The sequence below is a fragment of the Mya arenaria genome, chromosome 6 (genome assembly GCF_026914265.1).
Source record: "Mya arenaria isolate MELC-2E11 chromosome 6, ASM2691426v1".
Classification (NCBI taxonomy): domain Eukaryota; kingdom Metazoa; phylum Mollusca; class Bivalvia; order Myida; family Myidae; genus Mya; species Mya arenaria.
In genome coordinates this window covers 41,986,765-42,007,785 of record NC_069127.1, presented here as the reverse complement: position 1 = coordinate 42,007,785, position 21,021 = coordinate 41,986,765, and the positions used below count along the sequence as shown (strand labels likewise).

Sequence of the window (21,021 nt, the reverse complement as noted above, 5' to 3'; positions counted from 1 at the left end):
AATGCAAACCCCCTGTTTTGACATTGAAACATTAAAAATTGGTGATTTCACTTCCGACTTCAGTTGAAATAACTAACAAAAATACAAACTGCCATTATTTTATTTGTCTTGAGTATTTCAGTTAATAACTGTCAGATTTGTAATCAGTAAAGTAAAACAGTTCATTTTCAAAAGATATCAAAATTACATGGGACCACCATCTATTAGAATTCAACATTGGTGCCAATGGTTGAATGAAAAAAAATCTTATTTGATTCATTGGTTAACTCAAAGAAATTAACAAAGGATTGTATGCATCTGCCGTTGATAAAAACTGCGTTTCAGGTAAAAGTGCTCTCTGCCATAAAAATAATGCTATCATATTGAAAATAAATTAATAATCTTTCAAAAAGAAAATGCTGTTTTCTCCTTATCATTCTCATCACTCTGCTTTGCTGTATGCAGGTCGGTGGTCCAGTTTTAATAAAAGCTGTTTTAAAAAAACCGTATCATCGAAACGAGGGAGCATATTTTTTATAAGCATCCATTTTCGCTGATCCCAGGTAGTGCTTAAATACATGTAGTTTGATGCCAATATATCTAGACTTCCATCTTTCTTTCGAACGCATTCGACGACGGACAAGCAGCCTTTACATGAAATCTATGGTTATACATAGAGCTATATATGTACAGTAATGCCACCTAATGTTTGGTGTTTTAGGTCGTAACACGTCAGCATATCGCCTGCCTCTTGTTGATGTGTTTCATTTCCATATGTTTTTCATATATGACAAGGGGAAAATGTCTTTCCAGACGATATGAGTTTTTTTTAAGTTGTTCAAGGTAATATTTGTGAAAGTAATAACTGCTTCTCAACAGAAACATTTTTCAAGTGCATTCTCCTCTCATAAAGGAATCACTGGTACACTGAAAAATCTTTGTTTTTTTCATCCGCGATAGCTTTGGAAATAATGTCACAAGGCATTATTTGAAGAAAAAAACATACAGCAGATATTTTACTAAAATTGGAGAATTTTTGTGCAAAAATTATATCAAAGCTATACTTTCAGCAATTTCATGACAAGATCATCTTATTTAACAATATACATTTTAGCAAGTGTGATAAAAACACTCAGTACTGCTACTGAAAAGGAGATGGATGGGGCAAAATTTTGGATTGAGTCTGAAATACGCTTCGTACAGACGAGGAGGTGTAGGACAAAAAAATACAATGTGACTTTTTCTAGACTTATAACAGCAAAAGTACTTCTGCTCGCTTATTCCATTGAGCAGTAAATGTTCGATTTAAAATAAACAAATACACTTTTGTAAAAAAACATGTGACTTCTTTTGCAAATGCCCGATCTTGTCAAAAGTACATACAAATGCTGTCTATTTAGCGTGTGTATTTGATGGCTATTGAAACATGTATCATCTTAATAGTTGGAGTATACTCTTTAGCTGTACCTGCACTATTAACAGTTGCACGCTTGTACTTACATTTGTTGATAATGCCTTTTTTAGGTTTTTTTTGTGCAAATGTATTTTATATTAGGCCAAAACAAAAATTGTGTGGTTAGGGTAACCTTCCCAAATTTCTAGGTAGGGTAGGTAGGGATTTTTATTATCATTATTATTATTTTTCAAAATCTGTCGTAAGTTCAGAGTGTTTTCTTGCACATGGCAGTCTATGTATGTTGTATATGGTATAAACGTACAATGTGTCATTAAATTGGATGGGCCTTTATCAATTCAATGTTGTCGTTGAACAATTTCACAATCAGTATCAGTAAAGATTTTTGTGTAAAAATAAAACCTGAACTTAATCCGAATTGTTTGTTATGTAATGAATGTGCTAATATCCTATATCGATGTACAGTCTGGGATACTGCGTAAGTATAGGAAATAAGACAGTGCGGATTATTCCTAATAACATGATGCTTGTGTGGTATCCATGATTAGATATGTACGTTGGATGTTGGTGGTTATCAAGACGTTGTTCCAACGTCGTAATTCGGACGTCTGACGTAAAAAAAATTGTTTTATTTGTAACCAATATACAACGTCTATCTAATGTCAGTTTCTGACGTTATTACAACGTCTTTCCAAGGCCAATTGTGTTTGCTGGGTACGGGTACACGTTGTTAATATTGACGATCGGGTACCCGTGTCAAAAATGTAAACCCTTACAATGTCCTAAAACATTAGTGTATCACATCGCACCATATACAAATGTACATACTGGTACCATTTTTATTTTTTTCATACAATAATGATTTTTAAATTTCATCAAAGTATTTGATAATTTGCAACTAGGATCAAAAACAACCTCTCAATCTTCATATAGGCTTTGATTTATGTAAAAAATGTATTTTAATAATGTGGGTCTAGCTAAATTATTTAAAAACAGCTAGTAAATATGCATCTATATTATCATCTGTATCTGCAATTACATCTGTATATTTACAGTGTATGACTTTTTCAGGCTTTGCATTGTATTGTACACATTAATACTTTATTATTATATTTTTTCATATAATTTACGAAAACTCACCGTTCCTTTAACGCTGCACTCTCACAGATTTACCATTTTTACAACTTTTTTATTTTTTGTCTTGGAAAGAGCAAATTTTTGCGTAAATATCTGCGAACCAATGATATAAGATTGCTGACATAAAATCAGATCAAAGATTTTCATATTTCCGTTTAAAAATATATGTTTTATGGCCGTTACTAACAGTTTAAGAAAATTGCATAATACATCAATTTTTAAACTTGAAATAAATATCTGCGGTCTATTTTTTGTCCGCAGTTTTATATAACTGGTTTCCATGGATTTTCACAAAAATTGCCTCGTTCCAAGACAAAAAATAAAAAAAAGTTGCCAAAACGTTCAATCAGAGAAGAAAGTGCAGCTTTATTTGATGTTTGTATGTATGTATTTCTTTAGACCTTGTGGTCAAGGAGAACTCGTGAAAGTGCAAGCACTTATTTCCAACGAGGACCTTTGTTTTTTATTGAAGGGACAGCACACTGAAGAGACAGTGGTGGGATACAAGGAAGACCGGGTGCGATACCCTAGCTCTTTTTCGAAGAGACCCCTTGGTTCTTTTACGTGCTCGGTGTACAGCACATCGGATACACGGGGTACAACTTTCCTGGGTACTGAGTACACCACTTTTCCAAGCACTACATTTTAAATGCCGAGCGCCAGGCAAGGGAGCTACTTGTACCAAATTTTGACGTCTTTTGGTATGACGCGGCCAGGGATCGAACCAACGACCTCCCGCTCCGTAGACGGACGCTTAACCACTATATAGCTAGGCCACGGAGACGGTTAATTGTATGTTTCCATTTTAAAAGTCCGTCGCAATAGCTACTGCCCAACGAATACTAGGTATGAGTTTTGATTTGATAAAAAATACTATAATTTAAGCGTGTATTGGCAAAATGTCCAGGAAGATTAATCGACCCCGATGTTACCGATGTAATGTAATAGTATTGTGTGACCTTGTTTTAAGGAAGGGCTTATGGAAGTGTTGTCTGCTACAATTACCCACAATTCGTCAGTAAAGATGGTGCGTAATAAGCAATTTTACTTTCTCGTATTTTGTTTTCGTTATATTTGTTTTCTTTGAAAAGGGTGTTGTATCTGTGCGTATTAATTACTGTCTCAACTGATCTGACATAAAAATATTTGTTTGCACTACGGTTGAATCCAGTCGTTCAGTCTTGGAGGTAATGTTTTATAAATCGACCAATCATCATGACTGTTCACAATTTTGTTTTGATTGTTTTTTGGTTTGGGTTTTCAAGTAAAAACGGCAGACCACATAATGAAATGTTTTAAATTCTATACAGATTTGTGATGTTTTGTCTCAATTTCATTTTCACATAACCATACATGTTACTGATGTTTTATCTAATTTTTGGCTTGTTGTCGATGTTCTCATTGTACTTTGATAAATTGATTAACGCCGTTATCATCTCATAGTACAACTTCTCATTGTACTATAACTCTTGCTGCTTATTAACTTTTGTTAACGCCGCTTTATACGGAAAGTTGTTTGAGTCTATTTAAAAAAAATCCTTTTCGTTTCAATCAAATAAACTGCCAATGATGTGACTAAAGCTTCTTTTGCTTCCACTAAAATTTCTTCTATCCCTCCTGCGAGGACGGCTGATGTGATCACCCCACAGTCTATACCAAAAAAATTCAGGTGCTCTTCAGTTCTTCTTTCTAGTGCATTTCTGGCCTCTACAAATCATCTACATTGAGATATGTAAGCGTCCACTGTTTCAGGAACCTGACAAGTGTCACAGTTCCAGTCGTTACTGTCTGTAATCTTTGCCCAATGGTTTTTGAAATGGCTGTGTCCACTCAGAAGCTGGTTAATAATACTAAAAGCATTGCTATGCAGTTCCTCCGTCCTGGTATTGAAAAAATGTCCTGGAGTTTTTGGCCTTTTCTGAGTGTGCATACTGAATTTCCCATTTGTGCTAGGAAGTTTCTTTCATTTGCCTTATAACAACTCTGGAGCCCCTTTTTCTTGTAATGCTATCTCTTCTGTGTTTTCGGCCTCTCTGGCAGCTTCTTTGGCCAGGTGGTCGGCTAGTTCGTTTCCAACAGCATTATTGTGGCCTGGTACCCAGTTTGTAGTAATTTACTTTCTCTTTCTTCTAGAGTAGCAACTGCAGTTTTAATTTTTAGTATTGTTTCTATTTTGGTCTTAGGATTTTTTTAAACGCTGACCTTATTGCTGCTTGACAGTCTGTGAAGATATGGATGTCTTTTCTTTCAATGTTGGTTAGTTTGCAGGCAAAAGTAAGGGCTGCCTCTATTCCAACTATCTCTCCGGCATTGCTATAACTCAACTTTGAGACAGGTTTCTTGATTTATATTGGTGCTGAATTGTAGCCATCCACATAGATAACTGCCCCTGCCCCCGTAGGTCCTGGATTGCCTAGAGTCGACCCATCAGTCAACATCAGCACATTATCTTTACATTCTTCAAGTATTTTGTTGATGTTAACTACTTGGTTTTCCTTACTCTCTTTGAATTCTTCCAATGTAATTTTCTCCCTTGTTCTTGATAACCCGATGAACAATTCGCTATACTCAAACTCCTTTTCAATGTCACTGAACTCTTTGTGGCCCCTAAATTCTCCAAACCTACTTGAATACAGTAATAAACTGTCACAAAATGGCTTATTTTGAATTGGATTCATACATTTGTATCATTCATGACTAAAATTAGCTGCTGGTGATGCCTTGCTGCCATGATATTCGACAATATCGCCAAGTGGCGACAAATTATGCGATTTTATTGTGGCAATGTTTTCTCATGAAAAAGTTTAAGCAAACAAATCATTGATTGTACAGTCATCTAAATAAATACACTGTTAAAACTTATATTCATATTGTGTCACACATGATGAAAAAATACTAAATAAACAATTTGTACAGTATGGCATTTATAGCTTGTTTTAGTAAATTAATCGCCTTATATTAGACACATGATCATCCTACTTTGTCCTGATTCTTGTAGATTTTTTTTTTTAATTTGTACATTTCTATATTGTGAATATATAGAGAGAAAGTGATTCATTGCTTTGACAAAGGCTGTCAAAAAAGCCCAAGCCTCCAAGTCCTTCAGCAGTGAAATGCTTTCCGGATGTGCTAAAATTTTGGATACCATGACTGGGCTTGTTGTATTTTTCATGGCAAGCATTTAGAATTTGGGCTTGTTTATACAAAAGTCTAATTTTGATGTCTGACAATCAAAGGAGAAACTTGGCTTCTGTAGTGAAAAGATTTTCAACTTTCGCTATCAGCATCGTAGATGATGGATATACAAATAACATTTTATTGAAGCACCTCCAAACCAAGATTTGTTAACAAAACAATGTGGATTTGAAATTGCCTAATCCCAATGAAATGTTGTCATGTACAACTCCTATAAAGTTGAATGAATCTAATCTAATAAAACAAGAAAACTGCAGGGACAAGCCCAGTAGTCGAAAACTCAAGATATACCCTGTTTAGGGGCAAGGGCCCAAGCCACAATCAACTAGAGACACAAACATATGAGCACCTAACCAGTCATCAAAATTAGACTTTTGTATGGACAAATTCTTATTTTATTTGCTTGGCATCAACTATTTAAAAAAGCTCTGCTATTAAATGCAGAAATTTCTTGCAGGCTTGTGCTAATTTCGACCACTGCTTTACCCAAAGAGGAAGCAAAGATTTAATATATTTTTCTTCAAGTGAACTTTGTTTCCTTTACAGCTGATGCAAACATGTCAATAAGAAACTTTCGAGATGGCTTCAAGACATAGGCGTCACAGAAGACATGAAGAATATGATACTTACAGCAGTGACGATGAGTATTATTCAGAATTTGATGAACGAAGAAAAGCTTGTATAAAGATACCTAGGTTTGCTTCCAGATATTTTTGATGCAAAATTTGTAAAGCATTGTATATTTATTTTAAGCATGTGTATCATACCAGAAATAAAATTTGGGTATTGTTTTAGCCTTGGAGTTGCCAACGTTATTGTAGTGCAAAACATTTGAATGTTTCAAGATATTGGAATGAAGTTTGGTACACATTCATGATTGTATAACAAGCCCTCAGAACTCTGACTTTAATAAATGTCAAGTTTTGCCCTTTTTCAACTGAATAAAGACAGACATTGGTGTTTGGTATTTGCCAATATTTATTAATCTTTAGACTTTTATATTTATTTGTAAATTTAAATTTAGAAACAAACTTAACGTCTTCAAATTTTACTTAAAATTATTAAAAGTTAGTAACATACATTGTCTTAGTAAAACTGTGTATGTTATAAAATTCTAATGATCTTTTGCTTTTAAGATTTTTATAAGTGATTCTGGTCCAGGAATTTAAGCCATCACTCCTTGATGCAGTCACTATCCAGCATCTTAAAGGTAAAAATCATTTTGCCAGTTAAATGAGACATATGTTGATTATTTTGCAGTTCATTAGGAGCCCCTAGACGTAAACCTTGCCTTGTAAACCGAGCGCGATCTGCCAGTTTTGAACACTCGAGTAACGATGATGGAGATGTAAGCTGTGTCTCATCTGTTTGCTCAACTCCCGGGAGATCAAGACGATCATCAAGAAACCAAGACAGCATTGTGAGTGTAGGTGTAGGGTTCTCAAGAAGAACCAGTTAAAATTGATGGTTTAAATAGCACTTAGAAGAACCGGTTAAAATTAATGGTTTAAATAGCACTTAGACTGGTCCAAATATAAAGAAATGTACAGGTGCTAGACAATAACAGTAAGCAACCACTTGAAAACTTTATTGTCAGTTTTGATGTCAGTTTTTCCTGTTCTATTTTGGACTGCTCAAGCAAAACCTATTGAGAATGCTGTATGTTGTGTTTTGTATTACATGTATGATTAAGTACACTAGTAAACTAGTTTTTCATCTACCGGTAACTCCATTATCTATAACTAGAACAATTACCAATATGAACACAGATTTACATAACAAGATAGTTGGATTTGGCAAAGTCTGTTTAATATATTTCTTCATGTGTTATTATTACACATAGTATAGACTTGTACCTGGCATCTAATGATGGCTGAGAAAGAAAAAATATGCAGAAAAACTCCAAATTAAAAAAAAAGGTCATGATTCTGATTTTGACTCTTGAAAGTCTCTAAAGTCAACGACTCTTGTGTTTCCGACCCTGATGAAAACACTGTTATATATAAACCCTGAAGAATGTTTGTACACTTCATAATGACATCTGTTTGTGGTACGATGGGTCTACTGTTAATCTATCAACTACTTTAGTAATTATCTATAATTTATATTTTTGTTCATCAATCTGCTACAGGACGGCACTTGCGACTACGATCCAGACATGGATGGTGAAGACGGCAAGATAATCATCATTAACAACCTGGGCAACCCCAAAGGTGCTGTAGGAGGCCCCCGGGACACCTCTAGCCCCAGGCTGGCGGACAGAATTACACTCCTTGTGGATAATAAGAGATTTGTGGTGGACCCGGAAATCTTCAGGCAGCATCCTGACACTATGCTGGGCAGGTATGGCTAGAACACAAGCTGTTTAAGGCAGCCAAGAACAAACACATCTATAAACCTATTAAAACACAAATTAATGATTACAATGGCCTGACTTCAAAACGCATTTATAACACTCAGAAGTTACAAAATTCCAAGTTTTCAGAAGCAACATTTTTTTATATTTTCTTGGTAATTTGATCACAAATGTTTGTTTACCAAATGTTAAACTTCTGAAGGTTCAACATTTCTTTATATCTGTGAGATGTGCAATCATTGTTTAACATTTTGATCCAATGATTCAACACCATATTTTCATTGGACAATTTATTCTTCAGGGATCTTTTTTCGGTCTTTTATTTAAATATGGTTGCCTGCCTTTAACTGATACATTTATGTACATGAAATTGATGTGCATAATACAATTATCCTATAATAGTATAAAATAAATAGTATAAAAAAGCCAGGAATCTCTCCCCTTCTGCTTTCAAACCTATGGTTATATATCACTTTTAAGGTTGCATATCATGTTTTTTCAGGATGTTCACATCATCCCTGGAGCACAACTTTACGCGGCCTAACGAGAGGGGGGAGTATGAAGTGGCGGAGGGACTCTCTGCATCTGTATTCAGAGCCATTCTGGTATGTAGTGCTTTGTGTTTTAAAATAGGACTTTCAATTGATATGAGATTCAATTGAAGATGAATGTGATCAGATTAGCTCTCTGAGAGTGAAGCTCGAACCTGAATATTGTTTCCTGTGCCCCGTATATCCTATATTGGGTCACATTCTTACCACTGTAGTTTATGTATCACGTGGACAACCTGTTTAAATTGATAAATGTTTCATTTATGCATCGAAATAAGGATGCCATTTTGGTATGATATAAAGATAAGTTACTCAATATGGAAAAATATGGTGTCAACCAGTCATTGACCAATGGTGTTGCATCATTCATGTTAGAGTTGTGATATCCTGGGTTATGCATTGAAAAATATAGACTTTATAAATAGGATTTTCAATTTATAGCTTTTTGAATACTTTTTCAGGATTTCTACCGAGACGGGGTGATTCGATGTCCGCCAAACATTACTGTTCAGGAGCTCCGAGAAGCTTGTGATTACCTTCTTCTGCCTTTCGACTCTATGACGGTCAAGTGTCAGAACCTGAGTAAGTGGATATAGCTGTGTTGGTATTCAACAGTTTTAGAAGGTTTAGCCAGTTTTGGCAGTTTGGCCTTACCAATTTTGGTTTAAGGAAGCTCTGATTACAATAAATAAGTTTAAGTGTCAGAACCTGAGAAAATGAAATTAGCAGCGTTGGAAGTTATCAGTTTTATCCCATTTTTGTGGAGTAATAATAGTCCCATCTTTGATAAATGGTGTCCTTATCACAATCAATAAGTATATACACATGTTCATAAGGATAACTGGTATTATAAGCTATTTTGAGCAAAGGAACACTGTTAAGGAAATTATTAGATGTGCATTATAAACAAAATACTTATTTGTAAGAAAAAAATGTTATCTTTTATTAAGTGTGACTGTCAGAGTGTTGCATAAGTTATAAAACCAGTTATGTGAAAATTATTAATGTGAAAGATGATATTATTTATTTATCCTTGAGTAGGGGAATAACAAATCCTGACAGTAAGGCTAGGGTCTGCTAACTGACTGTCTATTGAATATATGAACCATAGCTTCTCATGTCTGCCATAACCTGTGTAAAATAAATGTTACAGCAATATTTTGATTTGGAAACTCTTATTATACTTACATGTGTACATATGAGTTGCATATGTCCTATTACATCACAAAACCTTTCCACATGTAACTCTAGTAACGAATCTACACACAACAAACTTGATTGGAATGTTGGTCAGCATGGGATATTGTGCACCTGCTGGCTTTTTGACAGTGCACCTTTTTAAACCAGAGTTATGGCCCTTGACTTATTAAAAACTGGTCTGAAAATTTGTTGCATGAAGTAAGATCTTGTGACATGTATCTCCAGTAATTTAACACCTACATACATGAAACTTTGTAGGAATGTTGGTCTGCATTAGAAATTGAAACTTGCAATTTAAGTTGGCTTTTTACGTCTAACAAAAATTATTGTTATTGAAGTAGTCAAAAGGAATATGAAAAATATTTTGTCGCCTGTAGCTCCAGAAGTATTGCACATACACTCATGAATCTTCCCAGGAGTGTTGGTCAACATCTGAAATTATGCAGCTACGATTTGTTTGACATTTCACTTTGTTAACAAGAGTTATTGCCCTTGACATTAAAAGATGGTCTGGTAAATTGTGTGTGGACAAATTGTATGTTGCTCAAAAAGTAAAGCACCTGCTCACATGAAAGACCACAGGATTGTTGTGCACCTGCGGTATCGGTGACATTTCACTGTGTCTTACAAGTTATGGCCTTTTATTTATTTCGAAATTGTATGACCATATTGTGTGAGACGGACATAAAAAATTCTAAATGTTTGACTGTTTTATTGTTGTAAATTTCAAAACATGATATTTAACCATTTTGGTCTGTAGGCGGTGTCTGGGAGTTTTGATAACTTCTGTAATAGCTTGAGTTCTTTCTTGCTGAAGATGGTGCTAAAGACGCAATTCACAAAATATGTTTAATTATATCTGGTGAAATAATGTTTTTGCTCTGCTTCTTCTAGCAGATATGCTTCAACAAAGCAATTAGAATATTTCCAATTCCGTATGCTTCGTTTTGCATATTCGAAGCATAAAACCTTACTGTAAGATAAATGTCACATTTAAAGGTTACCCTACTGTATTTATGGGACAGATGGGTAATCGTTTTGAAAGTCAAACCTCACAGTAGTTAGCAATGATTAAAGTTGAGTGTTTTAATATGGACTATCAAAATTTTTATGAGGAAACTCTGTACATCACCTGTGAAATGTGCCATCATCTAAGTATCTAAAAATATTGTTTTGGGAAGAAAGGTGGTCAAGAGTTAACAAATGATATTTGAAATGACTCATGGTAAATTTAGTAAAATCATATCAGCTTTAACATACTTGTACAGTGTAAATGCATAAATCATTATTTGCCAAAGTGCTAAAGAATGTACATGTAGGCATATGTGTCTCACAGCATATCTGCTAGTGCATGTATGTTAAAGCATATCTGCTAGTGCATGTATGTTTAAGAATTATCTGCTAAAGCATGTGTCTTAAAGCATGTATGTTAAAGCATGTATGTTTAGGCATATCTGAAAAAAGCATGTGTCTCAAAGCATATCTGCTAGTGCATGTATGTTAAAGCATATCTGCTAAAGTATGTGTCTCAAAGCATATTTGCTTATGCATGTATGTTAAAGCATAGCTTCAAAATTATGTATCTTAAGGCGTATCTTAAATTGTATCAACTTAAGCGTGTATGTTGACGCACCTGCATGTGTTGTGAACTGAACCATTGTATGTATTTAGCCTTGATGTTTTCATCCATATTTTCAGGGTCGTTACTACACGAGCTGTCCAACGAGGGTGCAAGACAGCAGTTCCATCTTTTCCTCGAGGAGATGATCATGCCTCAGATGTGTGCATGTGCTCAGGTTGGTTAGATTACATGAATGACACTTTTTAATGACATCTTTCCCTCGTGGAAGTACATGCCTGACATGTGTGTCCTTGCTCAGGGTTATGAAAACTTTCTGTCATAAAATCACTATACCCTCATAGATGTCTTCTTATATCATACAATGCAATATCTTTAGATAAAGAACTTTCTTTAAATAATGATTGAGTGAATGTCATATATCAAATTGTTTGTTTCTGTGTAAGAGTTTTTTTCATATAGATAGAATGACTCAGTCATGGGTTAAAATCAGATTATATTCCTCAAGAAAACCACCGTATTTCTTATCTATTGATAGACGCCTTAATCTAACAAACACAGCCCGTTTGTTTATCATCCTTTACTGATTTTACCAGTTTCTGCATTGGGAAATGAGACCATTATACCATACATTGTATATTCCAGAGAGGCGACAGAGAGTGCCATATCGTGGTGCTGTGTGACGACGACATTGTGGACTGGGATGAGGAGTACCCTCCACAGATGGGCGATGACAATCCACAAAGTAAAGCCCTTTTCCTTCACAAAATGTGTTTTGAAGTAAAGAAGTAATTGTCATAGTCACAATTAAGCTAATCCATACAAACTTGGATACAATTAAGTTAATCCAAACAAACTTGGTACACAATTAAGTTAATCCAAACAAACTTGGTTTTGCGATCTCTTTCTATTCAACGCAACTTAAATTATACAAAAAACATTATTTTCCTCTTTTTGTTTAACATGTTTGATACTTCTTGAAATCATGTCTTTGCATGAGTTGTAACTTGCTTTAAGCATGTTACCGTAATATTTTCTTATGCAAGAAACTGAGTTGAGTGGTATGTAATTAATGATGTACAATTGTTTTTCATGAGATGATGATTATTTCAGTCATATACAGCGGCAACATGCATCGGTTCTTCAAGTACATTGAGAACAGAGAGGTTGCCAAACAGGTGCTAAAGGACCGCGGCCTCAAGAAAATCAAAATTGGCATAGAGGGCTACCCAACATACAAGGAGAAAATTAGGCGTAGGAGAGGGGGCAGGCCAGAGGGTAATGATTTTCGATATGGATATATTTTAAGTGTTAAATTTTTATGCCTGTTCTTTACTGAAAGATGAATGTCAATGTAGTGAAAGTGAAAAGGGTTTGTGGTCACCAAGCCGGACAAGTGGGTATCCTGTGGGTACTCGGGTTTCCCCAGTAACAGGAGACCACACTTAAATGTAACATTGTGCCAACAAGAGTGATTTATTTAATGTTGTAAAAACATGTTTCGCAATTGGTGAAAAATAAATATGTTTAAAGTTATGTAGTTAGCCTAGGTCCTTGTAGTTATTTTGCATAATGTTAAATTTTGACCATAAAATCAGAAAGAGTTATTTACATAAAACTTGGTGAAAATGTTTGCCTGGCCATATTTACATGTGTAGTTACAGTCATTGTATTAAGATTTTTTGGAACAACCGTGAATATGACATGCATATGTTTGCCGCTTTGTCCATCCTTCCATTGTTTTTTACTCCCTTGTTCTGAAAAATTATTTGGGATTTTATAAAGCTTATATGCATGAGTGGAGAGCACAAACAAAATATGCCCATATTTTGCATGTTATAAAATGTTTCAACCGGACCCTAATAACGCTATAACCTTCACCTACAGATATATTTGTATTACAATCGCTGCCTTTTCAGAGAAAATGGGTATTTGGTAGCCTTATATAGGCTTTTATGTATTTAACTTAAAGGAAATTCCAACAATGTGTGCTACAGATAAATAAACGGACATGTATGTTTATTTTTCAGTTATCTACAACTATGTACAGCGACCCTTTCTTCGCATGTCATGGGAGAAGGAGGAAGCGAAGAGTCGCCATGTTGACTTCCAGTGCGTCAAGTCAAAATCCATCACGAATCTTGCCGAGGCATCCACAGATCCGACTTTCGAACTTCCCCCTCTGACCCCAGCTGTCGTTCAACATCAGGGGGCGGATGGTTCAATGCAAGTGATACCCCCACAACCCTCCCCCTCTGAACCATACGTGGACATTAACCTGCTTCAGGAAGGTGATGTGGAATGATTGGAATAGGATGTTAAATAATTGTTAAACATGTTAAATATTTATAAGGGGTCATTGAGTGAATGGTCAGACGCTGGCTAAGTGTTAGTTCACTAATTTGGCGAGTTGGAATGATTGAAAAGGGGTGTTGAATAATTGGAGGGAGATTCGATAACAGTTCAAGGAAGGCCATTTACTGTAAAGATAGTGTTTGGATTGAAAGTAGCTGTCTTTTTCTCTGACAAAAACAATTTCTTCTTGGAGATGAAATGTAAGTGGAAAGATGGAGAGTGTCGCTTCTGGTAACCTTCAACGTTTTTAATGCACGTTCACCTCAGACAGTTTTGAATTCAGTAGCCGTTGTGGTTTACCCTAGGCTTTCAAACACTGTGTCACTACCTTGTCATTTATGATATCACATACATGGCTTATCATGTGTCATCATTTCAATCCTCATTCATGTTTGGATTCTTATACCAAGTTCATGTTTTTGTGCGAAGAATAATGTTTCAATGTTTCCTTCATTGTTATTTTTATCTTTGTTCTTATGCAGTCCTTGTGTAACTACTTTCGAATAATGAATACTTTATGGTGTTTATGGATTGTCTATGCATAAATATTTGTCAGGCTATTGTTATAACAAAAATGAATGGCTTTATATTATAAAACAGAGGACTTACAGCTCTCTTTGTGTATAATTTGGCTAGTTCTCGGTTAGCTTCTAGTAACATTAATGTTAAAGTTTGATGCCTGGTAACCCCATATGATTTAGGTATTATTTGGAAGGTATATGCTAACTAGTAAATAAATAATATGTAAAATGTATGACAGAATGTGTGTCATACAATAAGTTGTTACAGTTCGTATATTTTCTTTTTATTTTACCTGAAATCAGAGGTATATGATGTAATCCTTTTCAGTAAAAAAAATCAAACAAATCTGCAAACACAATGCTTTCAAACAATACCAAAATGATATGTAGCACGAGGCAGCTGTAATTTTATAGTTTTGGGTCAGATATCTTAACCAACAAATTTATGAGTTCTTGCTGTGAACAAAGAGTCATATTATCTACTATCTTCTACTTATTTTTATTGTGGGAGCACAATTAATGTGTGTTTTGTGTTTCAACAAGTCAGCAATATATGACTGTTGGAAATATTTAGGGCCAGTTAACATTTAAAGGTAGAACCTATCTTAACCTCAGTGAAGAAACCATCTATGTCACTGCTTTGAAGAAAAACCAGTAAGGGTGTTGTCACAGTGCATAATATTGTGACTTGTAAATTGTACAGAAATAGTGTTTATTTTGCATTCCTTCTAGATTAGATGCATTCATACGGTTGTTAAATACACTGCTCAAATAGAGACATAGTTTCAACATTGGCCCTTTTGTTCAAAACTTTGTTACAGTTAACAATGTGATTAACGACATCGTTGTTAACTTTTGAAAGCAAAATATTATATGATTTGCTCATGTACTTAAATAAGACAATTCAGCTGTAACAGTTGTCTCATATCTTGTTAGGAATAATGTGGATCAGAAGCGTATCTGTTAAAACTTCCTGAGCAAAGCTGATTTGAAAGTTAACAACGATGATGTTAAGAATATTGTTAACTGTAATGAAGTCTTGAACAATTGGTCCACACTTTAGGACTAGCAGAACAAATGATGTCATAGCATTAAGTGGCCTGTAGGGGCAAAGTCACAGTATATTTTATTTTTATGTTCTTGTTAACCGATAGCTGTATTTTTGTAAAGGCTTTTGATGGCCTCGAAACTTTTTTACTTCTGGCCCAATTTTTACTTTAATATGTAGGAGACTCAAAAATGCTTATAATCTTATTTTATTGTAAAATTTCTACATCTGATGCATTCAGGGTGAATATTGGTGAAAATATCTTAAAACAGGTTTTACCATTATTGGAAATATTTTATTTCCCCCTAAATTCAGACAATCAAGAATCAAGACATTAGTGCTTAAAGGCCCTGTATATGAATATTAGCTTTCAAAGGTGTTCAATATCCCTACATTTAAATTTGGTATACATTTCTTTGTTCAAGTTATATTAACTATCATCACTTAGTATTTTTACCCGCAAAGCGGGCACAATTGTAGTTTGTGCAGTGGCTACTATTATCCCAATATATGAACACATATATTCTACCATCTCCAGCATTGTATTAATTTGAACTACGATAGTTCATGTGCATTATGGCATAACATAGAGACAGAAGTCTATATACAATCATATTGTTTAACCACACTTACAAAAGAGGTTGTGAGTTAGAACCTCGTAAGGCGCTCGTTCTTATGGCCTCTTATATGGGACAACAGGGCCAGTATTTATAAAATCATTTCCTAACTGAAGTCTTCTATTGCAAAAATATATTGTTAATTTAAGTTTTTGTTTTTTTACATTTAAGTGATAATCTCCATATATTAAACTTCATTGAAAATTAGGTAGTATTTCTATAATGAAGTAATTATATCATATACTTTGATATCATATACTTTGAAATCATAAATATTCGTGGGACATTAATTTTCATTGATTCTGTGGGTTAACTTATCCACGAATTCAAGATCCAAACAAAATGTTGACATTTAATTCTGAAATCAGAAAAAAATTCAAGGACACCAATATAAATGATATCACAGTAGCTAGTGAAATACATACATTCAGAATATGACGTAGGTAAGGACATGACTTCAGGCGTTTTATGAATACTGACCCGGTACTGTCATGTTCCCAGGAAAATTTATCAAAGTGTGATTCATATTGTGTTAATAAAACTGTTTCACAATGAAACTTAAACAAACTGATGCAATTCTGATACAATGTGCCAAGCCCATTCTAATCACTCACCAGCCTTTACAACAGTTGTCAAGTAGGAGTGTTTGCCATTTCCAGCACATTTCTGTCTACTATAATCTTGCCTTGATGTTGATTGACTGTACTGTGTGCAAGCATATCTTTTATACGGGTAAAACTGCCATGCTTATGTAACCATAGTGTATCTTGACCCCTGCTTTTTGTAGCTTAAATATGATCAACAGTCAAAAAAATCATATATCTTTACGAAAAAAATAATTTTGCACATTGAAACATCTGTAGATTCTATCAACCATTTCCATTTTTTACCAAAGCATTTTTGGGGCCGTTAGTATGTTTTCATCAATGGTCTTAATTGATCTGAATCTTTTAATATTCATTTTAACTTTTTAACAGTTCATTCTAGTAAGCCTAAGAAGTTTGAGAGGAGATCATTTTGATTGATTTTAGAACTGGCTTTACTTGCTGTTGTTGCCATGAGCTCGTGAAAGATATTTGCCTCACTGATTTTTCATACATGTATGTGCATTGTCATAATTTCCTGTTTTTAAAATTCCAATTTTTTTCCTAAAGTGATTTGAGAAAATTAAGAAATAATAATTTGAAGTATGGTAAAATTTAACTTATTTACTGCCTTTGCACTTTTCATTTCTGTATTATTTTAATAATAATCGTTGCTTCATGTTAGGTACATGTATACTGTTGAATAGAAGTGAGGACAAAAAGTTCACAACTAATAAATCTTAACATCTTTTTTTACATGCTTTTTTACATGCTTTTTTACATGCTTTTTAGTTTGTAAATTGTACATGTACATGTAAGTAAAATCAGATGAAAGAACTCTTTTGAACTGATACAAATATTGATTGGGTTCACTTGGCAATTTGTAATCAAAATTGGGAAAAAATGCATTATGAGAAATGGCACTATAATTAACTAGCTTATAAAAGTTTAAAACATAAACCCTTTTGCTGCTAAATGTATAATTACAAGTACATACTAAACTTCTGTATGTAACTATACTGGACATCGGCAGTCTCAAAGTTGAGTCTGTTGAATTATGGCGACTATGGTGCCAAAAGGGTTGAATGACGACATGTATATTCAGAGAGAGTAATGATAAGTCTTTAATCTACAACAACACTTTTAGTGTTGTAATTGATATAACAATATGATATATATTTTAAATTTTTGACCATGTATATGACTGCACTCGCTTGTATAATACTAGTTTGTTAGCACGCTGGTTTGAGGGCGGAACATTTGTGACTGTGATAACATACCAGTAGTTTTAGATAGGTGTTGTTTATATTTTGTAGAGACAACTTTGTAATCTATGTAAAAGGGAAGAGAAACTCTTGCCGTGAAGTATTAAAATGGATAAAGGTTATATTGGGGATTTAATTGTTAAAAATTACTGCAAAAAATATTCAGTTTGATTTTATCATTCGGAACTCCTCGGCTATTTTCTACGACACCTACCTCAGATGTATAAGGACGGTTTACTTTGTCAGAAATCAGTAAACTTAAACTAGGCTGCAAGTAGATCGCGTAGTTATTTCAATTTAGCAGATTAATTTAATGACTTAACTCTTGGAAATCTTAATAATGTTTACAATAATAAACTTCACTGGCAATCAATTTAAAAGCTAAAAGCTCAAACACTACATTTCATTAATAAATTATTTTTTAATATAATTCAAAATTTTACGAACTACTTCTACTAATGTATCGGCATGCATCAGAGGTTGTTTTCGATAAAAATGACCCAGGAGCTCCAAATGTGATTTTATTGGAAACATTTTGAAGAACTTGGACTTAAATTATTTTTTGCAACTCATGATTTTGATAAATTGAGGATAATTGTTTGTTTCAGTGTAGGATCGTTATATATTTCACCGAGTGGGCACCAAAAGATTTATTTCACAAGTGAAATATTGAATATTGGTGTTCACCAGGTAGAATTTTTATTCGTAATACCAGTAATGTATTTCAAAATTCTTAAGGGCTAAGATTTTAAAATGAAGTTCATGTATTAATAGGTTTTCAGCAGTGACTGTATTATTCTCAGTATTTAAAGGCCAAGTAAATCTCATTGTTCTAGATTATCTGATAGATTTTAAATCATGATTTTATGATCATGTTGTCTTCTCCATAGTCTCTGAAACCATTATGTAAATGTATGTAAATCATATTTTTATAGCCATGTTTGTACAAATATCATTGTTGGAAATCCGTAACATCACTTTAGATGCCATATATTTTACTGCAAGTGTTTGCTATATTGTTAGAGGGTTATATTGATATTGAAGTATATTATTTTCAACAAAAAACTTGAGTGGGTAAACATGAAACAAAAGCCAGGGATGACGTTCATAAAACCTCTTAAGTATTTCTAGCTTGGGGAAAGTTTTGAATTCATTATTGATTTGTTAAAAAAAAAATGTGTATTCTTAAAAATGTCAATGAAAATAAAGCATTTCAGAAGTTATCAACTTATTATATTTTGTCTCAATTTCTTGAACAACTTAAGTCCCTTGTATAATGTATAGTAACCGTATTTAGCTAAGAACAGTTATTTTTTTCGGTATTATTTGTGTTGTGTTTTTAAGAGAATTTAAAGAGATATTAGACTATTAAAGGAAATTATTCTAATGAAAATAACTGTAGACTTTCGAAATATTTGATAATGTGATTTTAAATTTAAAAGTTGTCTCGAATCTTGTTTATAATAGAAACACGGAAGATCACAATTAAATCCATTAAACTTCCAGAGAGGAAAATATTTAAAACGTAACGATGTTAACTTTAGCAAAGTTCTGAACTGCTGACTATTTATTCTTGTGGAGAAAATCAGTCAAGGCAGTCTTGATGGGTAACTACACATCCGTTGATGATAAGGCAACTCTGTTATGGGTTTGTTTGTTTTCAATATACTGCATTTCATGCTGTATCCACATTTCATTGTTAATTCATTATTTTTTTCTGAACAATATTTCCGTTTTGTTCAAAAGTTTGTTATGTGAACAATGTACCTGTTTATCATGGATCAGTATTTCCATGTTATTGTCCCCAGAGAAAGTTGAACACAAGAAACCATAAACAGAGTGAAATGCTCATTTATTAGTACAGTTTACCATGTTTGAATTTATTTTTAAGTACAAGAATGTAGGTACACTTGTAAACTATGAACAGTTTTGAGGAATTTATTTAACATCTTGAAATAAAAGTATATAAAGCACAAAACTGTGTTCGTCATGTATTTTAAACCACCGTTTTGCTCCTCAACAATCAAAAACTATTGTAGCCGTCATAGTCATGGTCGTGACTAGTAGATGACCCGGATTGATTTTTTTTAATCAGAATGTCAAAGGTCAAGGTCGCAAGTTGGCGGTGACCTTAAAGTGAAAAATGTTTTCCGTTCATTAACTAAAGAACGCTTGCACCCAGGAACTTTGTATGCTAGTTGGACATGACTAGTAGATGACCCCTATGGGTGTTGAAATCAGTAGGTCAAATGTCAAGGCCGCGGTGACCTTTCCGCTCATTAACTAAAGAACGCTTGCACCCAGGAACTTCATAGTTGGAATGACAGTTGATCATGACTATTAGATGACCCTATTGATTTTGAGAATAGAAGGTCAAGGTCGCGGTGACATAGAGGTTAAGAAAAACAGGGTTTCTGCTCGATAACTAAATATCCTTTTGGTCCTGGAACTTCATACTTGGTATGCCAATTGGAAATGACTAGTAGAGTTCCCATTTTAATTTTGTGATTAGTGCGTTAAACGTCAAGGTCACGGTGACCTTCAGCTGAAAATGGTTTCCGATCAATAATGCACTTCGTTTTCGCTCAATAACTATAGAACGCTTGGACCCAGGAACTTATACTTGGTATGCGGGCTGGCCAAAGTGGTACTTTTTACGTCCATCTATCCCATTCATTTGTAATATTCACAGTGTCACTGATCTTATGCAGTTGATGTTCACTATTGAATACGGATGTATAGGCCAAACTTCAAGGTCACTGCTGGTTCGTCTCCAGTTCAAGGGGACAAGGGCAGCAATCTTCTTTATTTCATCTCTAAAACCTTCCTGTTTTTAAAGTTAAACAATTTTATATGAAATAATAAGATAGTTTAGTATGTTGAACGCGGCCTCATGATTTTGAACACCATCACGTAATATGCATGATTTCTGTACATTTATGCGAAATAAGCCACATTTTTAAGCCACCAATCTTCATTGAACATCAGTTTTATGATAAAGGTCCTGTGAAAATTTGAAGAAAAATCTGAAAATTTTACAAGAATTTCATAAGACTAGCATTGACAGAGTAACATTGAGTGCTTATAATATATGAACTGTATTCTTGTTCTTGCATTTTCCTAATTTCCTTTTTTTGCCTTGAAAAGGGCATACCGAAGGCGATTTTAATAATTCAAATACATTGTTTTGCCGATCTTAATGAAACTTTGGTCTACAGGC

General features: G+C 34.0%; 1 protein-coding gene across 1 annotated transcript; it reads left to right on the top strand.

Annotated features, from left to right (window-relative positions):
- The first annotated feature begins 3,550 nt into the window (after positions 1 to 3,550).
- Positions 3,551 to 19,779, top strand: LOC128237539 (BTB/POZ domain-containing protein 10-like). Its single transcript, XM_052953130.1, has 10 exons — positions 3,551 to 3,717; positions 6,272 to 6,420; positions 6,986 to 7,145; positions 7,857 to 8,068; positions 8,584 to 8,686; positions 9,094 to 9,214; positions 11,531 to 11,628; positions 12,057 to 12,156; positions 12,525 to 12,689; positions 13,442 to 19,779. The coding sequence occupies exons 2-10, from the start codon at positions 6,305 to 6,307 to the stop codon at positions 13,714 to 13,716; spliced, it is 1,350 nt and encodes a 449-aa protein (XP_052809090.1). The 5' UTR covers positions 3,551 to 3,717; positions 6,272 to 6,304; the 3' UTR covers positions 13,717 to 19,779.
- The last annotated feature ends 1,242 nt before the right edge of the window (positions 19,780 to 21,021 follow it).